General features: G+C 43.4%; 2 protein-coding genes across 2 annotated transcripts in view; one reads left to right on the top strand and one right to left on the bottom strand.

Moving 5' to 3' along the window:
- LOC119284965 overlaps nt 1-4,845 on the top strand; it is a 9,355-nt gene extending 4,510 nt beyond the window's left edge. Inside the window, exons 5-14 of the mRNA XM_037564152.1 lie at nt 985-1,084; nt 1,164-1,467; nt 1,545-2,036; nt 2,124-2,219; nt 2,316-2,364; nt 2,449-2,571; nt 3,498-3,599; nt 3,684-3,775; nt 3,859-4,012; nt 4,231-4,845. Coding sequence (XP_037420049.1) covers nt 985-1,084; nt 1,164-1,467; nt 1,545-2,036; nt 2,124-2,219; nt 2,316-2,364; nt 2,449-2,571; nt 3,498-3,599; nt 3,684-3,775; nt 3,859-4,012; nt 4,231-4,476 — 1,758 coding nt within the window. The 3' untranslated portion in view covers nt 4,477-4,845. The remainder of the gene's footprint in view (nt 1-984; nt 1,085-1,163; nt 1,468-1,544; nt 2,037-2,123; nt 2,220-2,315; nt 2,365-2,448; nt 2,572-3,497; nt 3,600-3,683; nt 3,776-3,858; nt 4,013-4,230) is intronic.
- A 3,613-nt stretch (nt 4,846-8,458) lies between these two features.
- LOC119284963 (homocysteine S-methyltransferase 1-like) lies at nt 8,459-12,378 on the bottom strand. Its single transcript, XM_037564151.1, has 7 exons — nt 11,997-12,378; nt 10,084-10,140; nt 9,723-9,928; nt 9,483-9,612; nt 9,189-9,392; nt 8,985-9,056; nt 8,459-8,873 (listed from the first exon to the last, which is right to left on the bottom strand). The coding sequence occupies exons 1-7, from the start codon at nt 12,150-12,152 to the stop codon at nt 8,724-8,726; spliced, it is 975 nt and encodes a 324-aa protein (XP_037420048.1). The 5' UTR covers nt 12,153-12,378; the 3' UTR covers nt 8,459-8,723.
- Nucleotides 12,379-16,014: the final 3,636 nt, after the last annotated feature.

Genomic DNA, 16,014 nt, shown 5'->3' with positions numbered 1-16,014 from the left:
GACTTGGCGATTAGTCAGCGACTCAAAAACCATGCCCCCCATCGAACCTGATTCATAGGATGTAGCAAATTCGAATTGTGAGCCGAACGAACCGCGAATCAGGTAACTATAATACATGCTATTTATTATCCCGACAACAAGCAGGGTAATGTTATGCCGATAAGTTGTTACTTTTGATATTATTGTCTAGTTTTTTATTATTATCATGTAAAAGTTGTTGCGAAGATACTTTCGCCTATATAGAGATAAACACGACATATCTCCTCATTCTTTTTCTGAGAAGCTAAAAACTTATATCATTCCTTTTTGATGAAAGACCACAAGGTATATCTTCCCATTCTATCCCTGGCTTAGCCAGCTAGGGCGGGACAGATCTTTATGTTACATTTGTTCACTGATAACCTGTTCTCACTAAACTGCCTGTTAGGCTTCATTTTCGGGCCATATTGCAGAATTTTTTGTTTTTTATACAGAATGACATAATTTTGACCCTTTGGCCATTGTCTGGTTCTTTTGAAATGTTCTCTTGTTGTTTTATGTTTATTTATTTGAACCTTATTATCCTACTTGAAATTGAAAGATGAACTTTTCAAAGTAATGTTGCTCCAGCACTACGTAGAGAAGTAATGATATTGTATTTGGCCTTTGGAGCTTTTTGTATCAATACCTGCTCTTTCTCCTATATTTTGTTTTGGTATCAATTTGATTGTCGTTGCACTAGTTATTATTTCCTGTTCTGCATTCCTTTTGTCATGTTTAATGCCTTGTGCTTAACTTTTCAGTGTAGTTAAAGTTTCATTATTACCCTTAAAAAATTCGTTGTAGTTTATCTGACTGTGGTAAGAGCAACTCTTATGTATTTATTACCATTTTTTTTAACTTTTAGAAATCATCAGGCTTCCTACTTTCTAAAGCTTACAATGCTTGGTTTTGTAGGTTGTCATTTGTAAATAGATGGTTAATTCTTATGGGGTATATGTGCAGGATAATTCTGTGACTGATGATGATTCCAGAGAAGAAAAAGAGGACGCACAATTGGAAAAACTTTCTGTTAATATGGCTACTGAAAGTAATTTTGTTGAAGGTTTTGATCTTCATTTGTAGTTTTCTTATTTTAAATGTACTTTCTGTTCCAAAGATTGTGACAGTGATTTCCTTTCCAGGCAATGGAAACAATCAGGAACAGATGCTGGTTGAGATGTATCCTGATCAGGACAAACCATGTTCCCTCAAACATGTTTTGGATACCGCAGATGTTAATCATGAAAACCAAATTAATGATCAGGCTGAAACTGAGCTGGATCACATGTCTCTTCAAGACCGCTACCGAATCCTTCTAGCAGACATGCGTTCTTGCTCTGCTAGGGTATCTGCTGAAAAGTGTGCTTTGAATGATATGGGAAATTCATCCATGCAAATGGATGCTGAAACAAGTGGGCCAGTTCCCAAAAGTGAGAGTGAGGAAATGTATGGATCTTTTTAGCTGTCTATGACTTTATCCCTGTTACGTTGATTAATGTTCTGTTTTGCAATGTTGATTACAGAAATCACGAAGGAACAGCCTACAGGGAATGTTCTGTGAATGGCAAGGAAATTCCAGTTGAAGATACTGAAGGTCCAGTAAATGACAAGGCTTTTAATTCTAGTGCTGAGCTCTTATTAAGTCAAACACCGGCTTGTGGAGATGAAAACGTTCAGCTGGCACCGAGAAATTCTGGGACCTATTTGGTTGATGTAAAAACGGAGCCTGCATTGGACGGTTATGCGATTTATCCTTCTGAATCTCCTGTGAAATTTCAGCACTCAAACAACGATGGCCTCAAGGTCTCTGGTTCTATTCTGGAATGTGTGCCAAAAGATGCTGAAGACTCACTACCATCTTTAGGAGTAAAAAGTGAACTAAGTGGGTATGAGTTGCCTGGCTTATGTGAGAACAGCTTTATCAGTAGTATGGAGCCTATTGTGAAAAAACCTCACACCAGAACTCTGAACTGCAATGGGGGCCTTGCACCTTGTTCTCGACAAAGGAAGAAGAGGTAAATTGCAATCTACGCAGTATTAGTACTTTTTTTAATGTTCACACAGTATTTCATATTTATGCTTATAAAAAATGACATTCGCAGGGATTCAAGTGAAAAGGTGCTTGAAGAAGATGGTTACAAAAATGATGAGGGTATTCCTTACCCTTCTAGGCAAAAGAGGAAGAAGAAAACTGCGACGTATGTTACATGGTCTAATTGTTTGGACTGCATGGTCTATTTGTTTGTACGTTAATGCTATCTTTGAAATTATGCTTACAGAAACTATGTGTGCAGGGATTCGATTGAAACAGCTCTTGAAGAAGATGCTCCAGGACTTCTACAGGTACCTTTCCGCTACATACATAATTCTATCTAAAAGCAATAACGTCAGCTTTGTGATTCTTTGTGTGTCCTTTCCTGCCTGTAGATTCTTCTGGACAAAGGAATAGTGGTCAAAGAGATTAAACTTTATGACGTTGTAGAAGACGATGAAATGCTTCCAGATTGCACAGAAAGTGACTTTCAAGACCTTGAAAATGTGATTACAAAAGTAAGCTGTTCTAGAGTGCTACTTAGTATAACACGAACTGATGCTTCTTTTCTTGAAAAGAAAATAGCACTTCAGTAAAACATAGTATATAAAATATTTTTACTTATGATACATAATTTAGCAAAAGGAGGCGCTTTTTGAACTGCAAAGTCACTTTGCTGAGGGGCGGTAGCAAAAGCCAAATTGCTATATTTACGATTGACTGCTGCAATACCTACTCACCTTACCTTACAGAAGATCATGTGGTTTTCTAATAAATGGTCTGTGAACAAATCCAGAAAAAGAATTGTTGTATGCTATTTCTTTTGTAAATAGGTTAATTTTCTTATCTTGAATTAATTGTTCTCTGAGTTTAAAAACTCAGTCTCTGAAAAAATGGAAATCATATTAATTATATCCAGCATACATTGATGTTGAAGCTTCCTGTTAGCAAATGCTATCATTCGCAAATACAGAAGTACAGAACATTGAGGAGCTGCCAGGTGCCCATATGAAATTCTTCAGCTTATAGGGAGTGGGACCCTAAACATTAAGCAGTTCGAGAAAGAAGTCTATACCGCTGGCACTGTACGGACATATTGATCTGAAAACATAAATACAACAACAAAGCCTTTCAGTCCCAAACAAGTTTTGGAGATCTGAAAACATAAATGTACTGTAGAATTCCACAAATGGACAAGTGATCTCTTGAATATACTGTTTTGAATAGTCCCGCATTTACCATCGTGTACTCTTCATTGAGGTAGATGCTTCCACGAGTTAATTTATGTAATTGGTAAATTAGTAAACGGATACAGCTCTTGTATATGCATTCTTAGCTGCTGCAGTTGTATCTTGGTATGATCTAATGTATAAAAAGTATTTGCTGTGCATTGGTATTGGTAATTTTTCATGTAATTATGACACTGCTGCTCGTCAATGTGCAGTTGTTTCCACAAAGAACATCCTTGTTGAAGTCCGTAGCCAAGCATGGGAAGGGGGGGAAGGCTATTTACTGCTTAGCTTGCTTAATTTCTCTCATTGAGCAGGTATGAATCCATCTCCCTGGATAATCTGTGCATTTTCCAGTTGATACAAGCTTCTTTAGCTTGATACAGCGCTATCTCTTGTAGTCGCGCTATCTTCAGTTCCGTGATTGTCCTGTGGAGTGGGGATGGTGCAGGGATTTGCAATCCTTCATTTTTGTATTTAAAAGCCATAATAGGTGAGTTTTCTTACCTTGTATGCTAGTCAACATGGTGATTGATGTGTATAGTTATGCAACTCCTTTGTAATTTTTTTACACAGGCTAGTTCTTGAGCGTCCTGAATATGGTTATGCAACTTATTTCTTTGAAATTCTGCAATCAGTGCCAATAGAATGGCAGATCCGAAGGATGGTTACTGCTATGAAGCTTAGTAGCTGTGGCAGGACTGCTCTTATTGAAAACAGGCCACTATTGGTAAGCTTTTTTGCTCCCTGTTTCTTTCACCGTCTTGTGCAGCAAAACTTGTGGCTGACAGTGTGTGTACAAATGCTTATGTATATCTTCAACCTATCAAAGTAAATTTAAGGTCGCCATCACCCAAGTTGTTAACTGTGTGTTCAGTTCCAGCAAATCTTATGTTTATGATGTTCGTTCTGCTTCCATTGGTGTAATCTAAATATCTTCTTGTTCAGATCGGTGAAGATTTATCAGAAGGTGAGGCGAAGGTTTTGCAAGAATATGGTTGGATACCAAACACTGGGCTTGGGACGTTGCTGAACTACCGCGATCGGGTGGTTCATGACAGGTGGAACGAGAAATATAGCACAGATTGGAGGATGAAGATTGGAAAGCTTCTAATGAATGGTTATTCTGAGGGGGAATTGATCATAACTCATGTTCCACTGAATTCAGAAGAAATCAAGTTGGAGAATCCTTGATGAGATCTCCACTGTATACATGGGCTTGTGGTGGCGTCCATAGACAACCTTCCTCTCGGTGGGTGTTGTAAAGTTGTAGTGTTCACCATGGATATGTCAACATGCTGTGGGTATTCATGTGCACCTGTATGTATGACATAGTGTTCGTTTAGCAGGCGCTGCAAAGATGGGGTAAGGCCAGCAGTCGCTATGTGAATAACCTTATTATGTCATAGGAACATGGAGAAGGCTGCTAGCGAGTACTTAGCTAGTCTCATCGAAACTGAAATGGTGTACTGTAGCGTATGGGTCCTGGAATAAGTGAACAGTACTGTATCTGCTGTAACAAGAAGATGGTTTATCCATGATGACATTAACTTTTAAGTGTTTTGGTATCCTTGTTGAAATGGAAATGTTGATCATCTGACGTTAGCTGGCACGGAGGAACTGACCCGACGCCGCACGGGGGCTGAGCTGTGGCAGCGACCGTGGGGAAGTTCCTCCTCTTTTTTTAGTTCATTTCGTACTGGAGTTATGGGGGATAATCATCGCAGGTATTGGTTAGCGTGGGATTGGCCAATTCTTGTCAGCTTAAAAAAATAAGCTGCCTCCTTGCCAACTTTTTTCATAAGCCATCTCTTTATTTATTGAGACTTTTAAACTAGTTATAGAATAACTAATTTAGAAGTCTAAACAAATTTTAGGTTTAACTTGGGGAGAGGCAGCTTGTGTTTCAAGCTGCCTAAAAGAATTGACCCTATGTCTTAGCAACGGTTTGCGCTTGATTTTGATCAAAGGGGAAAGCACTGTGTGGTCATGTGTTGCTTCACCAGATCGATAGAACGAGCAGATGAAGGAGGCGAGGATGGTAGAGTGAAGGCTATTTTTTTTCTCAAAAACAAAAGAGATGAATCCCATAGGATTGTCGTCCTACTGATTGCAACAGAGGGGATCTTACTGATTGTAACAGAGGGGATGAGGAACATTTGCAATGTTCATCATTGTTTGTGTATCCATTACGGCAATCATTGTGTATTCATGACGGTAGTTTTGCTTGTTCATATAGGTGTTGCCTCTTGCTGATTGCAACAGAGGGGATACGACAGATTTGCCATGTTCATCATTGTGTATTCATCATGGCAATCTTTGTGTATTCGTGACGGAAATTTTCCTTCTTCATGTACTCCCTCCGATTCGAATTAAATGACACAACTTCAGCACAACTTTGTACTACAGCTGCGTCAATTAATTTGGATTGGATGGAGTGGGTATTACCATGGCAATTTTCTATGACATATTTTAGGCTGGCAACTTGTGGTCTCAAAGCCTTGTTTTGAGCTATTTCCCCTTTCATGGCCACGTTTAGTTGGCAACTTTGGAGTAGATCTATTGTGTATTTGATAGGTTTACGTGGCAATAATAATATTGCACACATACACTAAATTATCAACATAGTTACCATACATGATAGTCCATTGTAGCTTTATTTTAACTTAGTGTGGCAACTTTTTTGTATAGGGGGTTAACACTTTATCATGACTAGTTTTAAACTCTATTATATAGGTTGTCAAGTTTTCCTCCCCTAACCCTAGGACGCTAGGAAAAACTCTCCCCTTCAGACCCCACCAACGAGTCCGTGGGTTTGTCTTCTCTCTCCCAGCCACTCCGGCGGTTGGTGGCGGGGAGGGGAATCTCGGTGTCTTCGTTCCAGTTAGTAGTTCAGATTAGGATTTTTTAACCCTAGCAGGTGCAACACTCGGGCAGATGGCGGTGCTTCTTCAAGTTTGTCTTCCGGGCTCCGATTCTTCTCGAGTTCGTCCGTCCGTCCTAAGTTAGCGGAGCTTCGAAGCATATTCCTACCGTCTCTTTGGGGCAGTGAGTTCCGGGTCTCGTCATGTGGCGAGATTTGGTGTCTGGTGCTTCAGATCTATGCAAGGGTTCAATGGCGATGACCGCAGCTCCAGGACGTTGGTCCTTAGGGGCACGTACACGAAGACTTCCCGGCTGTCATTGACAGGGTCAATCCGGCTCTGGTAGAGGAGCGGCGACAACAATGCGTTGGTGGCTCGTTCTGGCGGCAGTAGTGGTTGTTCGGTAGTCTCGGAATCTCGATGTAATTTCTATTATATTTGAGATGCTTTGTACTTTAACTGACCTTTTATAATAGATCTGATCATTTTTCCGAAAAAAGTCTCACTTGGCAAATGTTTGTACATGTCACATAACAAATGTGGAAAACGTTTTGTTTACTACAACATGACAATGTTCAAGAAAAAAAATGTAGCAGTCACATGGAAAATTTATGAAGATTCATTATCTAGAAAATTGATTTTTTAAGAAAATGTTAGGAGTGATCACATGGCAAATTTAAGGGGGAAAATTGGTCTCTTATGTCATGGAAAAATTTAGGAAAATTGTAACAAGTCACATGGTAACATTGTGAAAAATGTTTTAGACTGATCACATGGCAATTTTTAGGTGAAAGTGTGTTCTGTACAACATGACAAATGTAGAAAAGTTTGTGTCATACATCATGACAAAAATTAGAAAATTTGTAATAGTCACATGTCAAATTTATGAAAATGTGTTGTTTAGAACATAGCAAGTTGTGACAATGCTTGGACTAATCACACGGCAATTTAAGGGGATAGTGTGTTCTGTACAACATGCCAAATTCAGAAAAGTTTGTTACATATGCAAAAAATGGAAACTTTGTAACAGTCACATGGCAAATTTATGAAAATGTGTTGCGTAGAATCTGGCAAATTTAGAAAAAGCTTGTTTCATACATGATGAAAACAAATTAGAAAAATTATATATAGTCACATGGCAAATTCCGTGAACATGTGTTGTGTAGAACATGACAAGTTGTGAATGTGTATGGACTGATCACATGGCAATTTTAGGGGGGAAGTGTGTTCGGTAAAACATGACAATTTTTGAATTGTTTTGTTACATACATCATCCTAATTTTTCTTTTAAAATTGTAATAGTCACATGACAAATTTGTGAACATGTGTTTTGTGGAACATGGCAAGATGTGAATGTGTTTGGACTGACCACATGACAATTTTTAGAAGGAAAGTGTGTTCTGTACAAAATGGAAAATTTTGCATTGTTTTGAATACATCACATGGCCATTTTTAGAAGAAAAAAAAACCTTTCATGGCAGTTTACTTGTATGGTTGCCATTATCTAAAATCCTGAAAACACGTCAGTTTACATATATGTGTATGTGAAAATCCTGAAAACATGGTAACATGGCAAATTTTGTAACTTCTAGAAATTTGTTTCACAGCAGATTCATGTCAGTTTAATTTTGTTTCACGAATTTTGTTCTCTCAAAAATGACAATTTAGATATCATGGCTAATTTAATTTCAGAGCCATGGCAAATTACTTTCCTGAACAATAGCAAAAAATTTAAGAGCCATGGGAAATTTCAGAGCACGTCAAAGTTTTGTCCACAACATGGAAACGCTTTTGAATTTTTAACTATATATCCGTGTATGTATGAAATGATATGTTTATTACTTAGAAGCATGGCAACTTTTGTGTGTAATTTTTATCATCCAGACATGTAATTTTTTTTACCTATACTTTTGAAATCGTGTCTATGTAGTAATTTTATTTTCACCCGCAAAAAAAATACTTTTATTTTAAAAAGGATGGGGAGTTTTTTTAATGTTATTTAGCTAATTAAGTCGGGTGCAAAATCTCAAGATGTCAACTCTTGGAAATTTTAATAAAGATAACACACATGATTTTTATGAATCGAATTGTAAAAGCTCGCCATTTGTTCAATTTCAACAATTGAAGTTAAGTGCAAAGTAACTTGATCCAAAAGTTCATCAGATTGTCGCTTTGGTGGTTAGTTGGTGGTAGTCATCAAAGGTGAAATAATCTTTGTGGCTTCACTGGTTAGTTTCAGTACGTAACGAGTGTTTGCATCACAGTCGATATTTTTTAAACGAGGCAACGGTTTGCCATTTTCATTAAGCATAAAAGAATTGCTAGGTTAACTAGAGGGAATCAGGTGAAAATCATGATTACATCATAATCTTCTCAGACAAATCTGGAGCAGCTATCTTAGAACATCCTGATGGACTGATTTTGGTAAAGAACCTGACATCCTACACCCGAATCCATGATGACTGGATAACCAGTGCCCAAATACGATTGGCGCACGTCAGAAGTACACATCATGAGACATTCTACACCTCCTCGGGACTGAAACGAAACCGCGACTCTGAACTTCTGAAGAAGATGTCACTGCCCGTTCCTGCTCTTGAGCGCATTGGAGACCGCCCTGATGGTCGACGGCGTCGTCCGGCAGCATCCTCCCACGAGGCTGGCGCCGGCCTCCTGCCACCGCCTCGCCATCACGTCAAAGCTCTTGCGGCCGAAGCACTCCACCGGCTGTGTCAATTTCACATCACAAAAGGCATCAGCCGCTCGTTAAAGAACATCATATGTCAGTAAGTAATAACTAGAATGAAGTACACGACGTAGCGTCAGTCGTCTACTCACCAGCCACCTCTTGGCTCTCCCGTCCCAGACCTCGCCGCTGTTGGGGTACACCGCGATCGCCTTCTTCGTTTGCTGTTGGAGAATCAATCACGAGCAAGATGCATTATGTTTGAGATTTCGGACTACCGTAGAACAGGTGTACATTGTGGAGAAAACGGTGACCGGCTACATAGTTGCTGAACAAACAGGGAAGAAGCTGCAGACCTTCTTGAAGTCGCGTATGATGCCCTCCACGAACTGAGGCGGCGTGCAGTTCACCCCCACGATGGCGACCTTCTCGCTGGCGTTGAGGATCTCGAGGCAGTCCCCGAAGCTCTCCCCCGAGCAGAGGTGCTTGCCGTCCACCGAGCTGAAGCAGATCCACGACGGCACCTGGATGTTCTCCTCCTCTAGAAGCTCAACCAGAGCCTACAAAATGTGTTCGTTCCTTTCAGCAAACGAACTTGACAGGCCTTTTTAAACCAGTACTCTCCATTAGGATCACAGCACAGAGCATACCTTAGCCTCCATCTTGTTGGGAATGGCCTCGAACGCGATCAGGTCGGGCCCCGCGTTCGCCAGGACCTGCAGCCGGCGCCGGTGGAAGTCCTTGAGCTTCTCGGACGTGACGTCGTCTCCGTACGACCCACTGCAAAACAACCAATTGCACGATGACTGTAAAACGCGTGTGCTTCTCAGGATGGTTCAAGAGTTCATTCATTTGCAGTGCTTCTGCGACGGAGCTGGTGTGTTATTTACCTGTACTCTGATCCATCCGCTAGGTAGGCTCCGTAGCTCCCGATGGAGGCGGCAACGAGGGCGCGGTTGTAGACGGGCTTGGAGCTCCGCAGCGTCGACTTCCAGAACTCGTCTCGGGCCTCCCGTGCCAGCTGGACGCTGGTTCGCAGTAATCCTTCTGCCTCCTCCAGGAGCAGTCCTCTGGCCAGGAACCCCGGGATAGTTGCCTGCAGAAAATGGAAGGCATAATGGCATTTTTCTTAGGCTGGAAGATGATAGATTCAGAGAATTTTTATGGGAGCCTCTTATTCATCTGTGTTTGAAATTTGAACTTTGAAGCCATAGAAGAGAAGCGGTAGAATAACGGCAATGATGATAGTACCTGGTAGGACGAGGAGATGATGACGTCGGCACCAGCTTCAAGATACTGCATATGGACCTGCAGTTGTAAAAAGGAAGATGTTAGGTTCTTCACACCAAAACTTCTATCTTATATTTTGGTACGGAGGTAGTAAATTTATATGCATGATAAACTTTTCCCGTAAAAAAATCTCCTCCTAGTGTCTATTGTGGATCTGGACCATCTGCACACAGAACACACACTTGTGGAATTCCGTTAAGAAAACATGTACTCCCTCCATTTCACAATGTAGCGCTTCCTCTATCCACGTGCTTCAACTTTGACCGTAAATTTAACTACCAAGACCGATTGCGGCGGAAGCAAAAATTATATCAGTGAATTCGTATTCGAAAGAAGTTATCAATTATATAATTTTTTTTCTCGCCGCAGTTGGTCTCGTTGGTTAAATTTATGATCAAAGTTAGACCTCGGAAAGCGTGGGCGCACTATATTTTGGAATGGAGGGAGTATGTGCCATTAGACTCAAAGCTAATTCAGCATTTTTGGGCTAACTACAGGTTTATTTTAAGCATTATTTGCTACTATCTGTCACTGTTATGGCCCGGTCAAGCTGTTTGATAATCTCCTAAAAACTCTATTTTGGTGATGCAGCCATGCAAAAGTACAAAAATGCCCTTGACACACTCTTTCTTCCATGCAGCAAAAATATGAAGCCCATTGCAAGCAAATGCCATCCAAATAAGTTTTTGTAATATATGCTATTCATACAAAGCAAAAAATAATTAATATTTCAAAACGGCCAAATATTTATTTGTTTCTTGTTGTGTTGGTGGCTGTAAAGCAGGGCGAAAGTCTTTTTCTGTAATATTTATTAGTTTTCTTATGGTCACTTTTTCTCAATATTTTTCATACGCTATTCGTTTCTAAATCAAGTGCACATGATGGTATTTTAATAGTACTCCCGCTGGACGGTCATTGACCTGCCGACACCAGTGCAAGTTGTCGAACGTGTAAACGAAACTATCAGGACAGTGGTACTCAACAAGCAATGGCTGAAGTTGAGTTAGCTTCGAGATTCATCTGAAGTTGACGTTTTGCAACACAATTCAGGCGTACGCACTATGAATTCATGCGATGAAGCAGTCGAGTCAAATTGCTGGGACTTATAGAGACTTATAGTTAGGAATGACCATGTTTGGTTCATAAGTCTTAGAACTTTTGTAGTCCCAACTTATAAGTCTCAAGTCCCTAAAAAGTCCCTATATGTTTGATTCCTGCGACTTAACATGGACTAAAAGACCATATTACAACTATAAATCCCTCCTTAAAAGTCTTATTTCATAAGTCCCAAATGCTCACTTTAAGTCCTTATAAGTTTTTTCTGTTTGGTTTAGATGAGACTTATAGGGACTTTTTAAAGTCCCTAATCCGTGGAAACAAACACCCTCTGAGGCTACTTGGGCATAAATCTCAACAGCGGGAGAATGTTGGACTCTCGATCGTTGGTAAAAGTGGGTGATCTCTTTTCCCCTTTACCCTCTGCCCGTCAAAAGAGGTAGGTGATCTCCTCTTCAATCCCTTTTTAAATGCTATATAAAAGGTAGGTAGGAAAATGAAAGCAGCGTTATTGCCCCGGTCATCGCCAAGATTGATTTATTCCACTTTTGATCTGCTCATGTTAGCTGTAGAGATAGAGTTGACCCGTAGCTAACACTACAATTTAAAAGCGCAAACCCTCGCCACATGCCAAACCGCGTCAGACACGATACTAGGTACACGGACGATACTAATTTATCAGCTGGTGCATCGTATTGTGAGGTGATGATGCGGCGAGCACGACGAGAGACAGATCGTGGTCATGAACTTGTGATGATAATACGAGGAGGCAGGCATTGTGCACGCCGGCACGTCGGCCGGTTGGGTGAATGGGTTACCTCCTTGATGAGGTGCGGCTTGGTGATGAGGCAGGCGGCGCTCCAGAGCGAGTCGTTGATGTCGGCGCCGAGCGCCTCCAGCTGCGTGGCGAAGCCGCCGTCGATCACCGCGCACCCGCCGGCCTTCTTCACCAGCTCCTCCACCACCCCGGCCATCTCGCAAACCAAGGGACGGGCGATTACACGGCCGCACAACCACAGCTCGATCTCAGCACCAACCGCAGGCCAGGACTCGAGGAGGGCGAAGACAAATGGGTACGAGAAGCGGGTAGGGAGACGGAGCGGTATATATAGCGGCGGGCGAACGGCGGTAGCTAGTAGGCTGGCCGGCTGGCCGGCTGGAGGCGGGGATGGAGGGAGGGAGGGAGGGATTGAAAGGAAGGTTAGGTGAGGGGCGACTTAATTTGGGAAGAAGCAAGGCAGCGGATCGCGCCATCAAAGGCCCAACGCACGCGGACCGGTTCGTGGGGTAGGTGCAGTCGCGGGCCGGTTGACGTCCAGGTTACTCCCAAGCGTTGCGTTGGGTGTTTGAACGGCGACGGCAAAATTGACAAATTTGACCTCAAAGCAAAAGTATTTCATAAACTAAACTGTTTTTAAAAGTATTTCACACTGCTGACCCTTTTGTGTAGCGCCTAACAACAAGGCGCCGCACTCTACTGTGCAACTCCTTATAGCTAGGCGCTGCACAGTGTAGTGCAACTCCTTAGAGCTAGGCGCTGCACAGTGTGGCGCCTAAGTGTTAGGCGTTGCATAGTAGAGTGCAGCGCCTTGCTGTCAAGCGCTGCACATTAAAGGTCAGCCGGATGAAATATTTTTAAAAACAGTTTAGTTTGTAAAATAGTTTCGATCTAAGATTAAATTTATGCTTTTTGCCAACCGCGACCAGGACACGTTTAGGCGTTACGCATGCATGGCGCGGAGTTAACGCCCGCAGCATGAAACCAGCTGTGCGGCCGAGTTAAGGCGTGCATGAAAGCTGGCTGGCGAGCTGCACGCTGTGGTGCAGCAGTTAAAAGGCCTGCATGAAACTGGCACGCTTGCAGTGCAGTGCAGGCGCAAGGGCCAGGCCAAGTAATTTTGTCTTCGGGCGAGCAGTCTTATACTCCCTCCATTCCGAATTACTTGTCGTAAATATAGATGTATCTAGATGTATTTTAGTTATAGATACATTTATTTCTGCGATGAGTAATTTGGAACGGAAGAAGTAGTACTGTACTAGTACAAGGACCGTGGCCGAGTACTAGTTTATGAATTTTCCCTTTCATTGTACTATACTGGAGTACTCCAAAAGAAAACATAAAAACACCTCTAGTCTACTCTAGATGAAAAAAGTATATAACCCCCACAAGTATCCTGTTTCGGTCACTTCACCCCCTCAAGTGTAAAACCGGAATCTTAATACCCCTAACTTTCACAAACCAGACAAATCACCCCAGGTCCTCAAAACTGGTTTTGTAGATGGTTTTACTCACGTAGCATGCTGACCAGATTTGACTTAAGTTGCCACCTCGTTTTGGGACCCACATGTTAGTGTAACAATATATACCACGCCCATCTCTGATCTTTCCACTCCCTCTGCTGCGGCCCACTCTCTCGGCCGGCCGCCAGCGCCGAGCCAAGGCGCGCGCGACACGCAGGCTACTTCGCCACCGGCCAGAACAGCCAAAGGAAGACGAAACGCAAAAGGAGAAGCGTACAAAGGCAGCTACATGAGGCGCCCTATGGTGTTGCGAACGGGCTGGCCGCCGTCGGTGCCGAGCGAGACGATGCACTCGTAGTCGGGGCCATCGATCCAGTGGAAAGCAGGCACGCCATGCACGTTGGGCTCCATGGCCTGCTAATGAGCGCGTACGTGTGCATGCATGCATGGTGACTTGGTGAGCCTCCCGCTCGTGCTTTTCTCCACCTCCACGGTTGATGGTCCTTAACGCTAGCCATGCCATCTCAGTGTGATCCACATCATGTAGATATACAAGATAGAGAGAGAAGAAAAGAACATTCCCACATCTTACACAGATGAGATACTCAGCAGCCCGTATAGTCGCTGCGCTGCTCCGCATCGACGGCAGCAGCCGGTTCGACGGTCTCCGACAACGATAATGGCCTCCGGGAGGGGAGGTTGCCTAGATGTCCATGGGAACACGGAGGTGCCGGAGTGCAAGCTGCGCGAGCTCGCCAGGATGACAAGGGCCGGCAGCTCCGGGCGCGGAAGAGTACGTCCTCCATCTTGTCCGTCAGCACCACGTTGATGCAGGCCGAGCATGGAGATCATGATCGGCGCGACGGCGCAGGTGGATCCTAAGAACACGTCCTGCTTTGGATGGTCTATGCCATGGCGCGGGGGCCACCTCGATGGCGGCTCGTTCTGTCGACATGATACCACCACCTTTACCGCGCCTCCCGCGAGTTCTCGGGGGGCTCCCAACTCAGGGCAACACCATGGCCTCGTCCAACTCGTCCTGCAGCTGCGACCACCCAGTCCTGGGCGCGGATGCCGGCTTCTTCATGCGTGCAGGTGAACTGTTCGGCAAAATGACGAGGCCAGTACAGCCTTTTCCGTCTCGCGCCGTAGGCAAAACTGCCATCAGAAACCGCTAAACAAAGATCAGGGGGTGATTTGTCCAGTATTCAATACTCTTTTTTTGAACATCAGTACAGACACAAGCGCTCATACATACGCGCATACACTCATCCTTATGAACGCACACACGCACACCCTACCCTTATGAGCACCTCCGAAAGACTGAGCCGGCATGTCATCTTGAAATTTACGAAGTCACCGTAGGCGCCTCGTCGTCGACGGGAACGTCTCCTCCCACTGAAAGCGCATCGCCGGAAATCTTGAAATAAATCCAGGAATAATGCAAGCACCAGGATTTGAACCCTGATGGGCTGGGAATACCACTGTCTCTCTAACCATCCAATCACAGGTTGGTTTGCCAGTATTCAATACTTGAGGGGATTAAAATCCTGGTTTTCAACGTTGGGGGTGAAGTGGACGAAACGGGATACTTGTGGGGGTTATCTATACTTTTTTCACTCTAGATAGTGCAAACGGTGTTTTGGTGCAGTCCTTGGTCAGGAACCACAGTTGCTCATGGACGACCACACCGACACGGGGAGATGTTGGGCAGGCCCGAGTATGACTGAGTTTGGTGGAGGTGCCACCAACTCACTCACCAAGAATCTGTTCCCACCAAGAATCTGTTTATTTGTCAATAAGTACGTGCGTCGTACACCGTGTGAAGATGGGAAAGAATCTGTTTTATTTGTCAACGATCAACGGTCCAAGCTTGAATCGGTTCACTTTTGACACAGACTAATTAACCAATAAGTCCCCCGCAAAAAAAAATCAGTCAGGGCGCCACACTAGATACTTGTGAGAGTTTCCATGGGAACCTGATCCAGGAGGAAGACTTTTACCGATCGTCGAGATGTTGATTGCGGTGCGTCTGGTCGTCGAGGAACAGCTAGGTGGACTCTCTGAGTTTGAATGGAGTACAAGTCAGTCTGTCAGTGGATTTTATTAACGGAGCGTGGCGCCCTGGAGTTGCCAGTAGTACCAACCAACATGGATGGGTTGCCAACGAGAGCTCTGAGGAATGCATGCGCCTTTGCGTTGGACGGAGGGTTTCCAGCCGGGATAAGAGCTGTTGGTCAGGGGCACACCAACGGAAGCAGACTTTGTTTTGTTTTAGCGATGCGGCAAACCGCACATGCCGGGCGTAGGGCTTTGCGATGTGCGGTACGTTTGGTCCTCGACGAATTTTTGTGGAGTCGTGATGACAGAGGGGCCTTGAACGAGGAAACCATGCTGTCTCGCCGCCTCTGGAGTTAGCCGGTACAACGTGGGTTGCAACCAGGGCTTCAAGCAAAGTGCACCCTGGTTGAGGGCTTAGGCCAGCTGTATGCTATATAATTACTACTTCCTCCGCTTTTAAATATTAGTCTTTCTAGATTCCAATTAGCAACTATATACGGAATAAAATGAGTAAATCTACACTAAAAAATATGT

The sequence above is a fragment of the Triticum dicoccoides genome, chromosome 4A, assembly GCF_002162155.2.
Source record: "Triticum dicoccoides isolate Atlit2015 ecotype Zavitan chromosome 4A, WEW_v2.0, whole genome shotgun sequence".
Classification (NCBI taxonomy): Eukaryota; Viridiplantae; Streptophyta; class Magnoliopsida; order Poales; family Poaceae; genus Triticum; species Triticum dicoccoides.
Note: the sequence above shows the minus strand (reverse complement) of the source record. Positions and strands in the feature narration are given on the sequence as shown.

Bases quoted from the DNA above. Each gene is read 5' to 3' on its own strand.
- LOC119284963 (XM_037564151.1), bottom strand. From the start codon at position 12,152: ATGGCCGGGGTGGTGGAGGAGCTGGTGAAGAAGGCCGGCGGGTGCGCG. The intron at 9,929-10,083 runs GTACTATCATCA...CATTTTCTGCAG, and splicing joins TCATCTCCTCGTCCTACCAG to GCAACTATCCCGGGGTTCCT. The intron at 9,613-9,722 runs GTAAATAACACA...GTTGTTTTGCAG, and splicing joins GCGGATGGATCAGAGTACAG to TGGGTCGTACGGAGACGACG.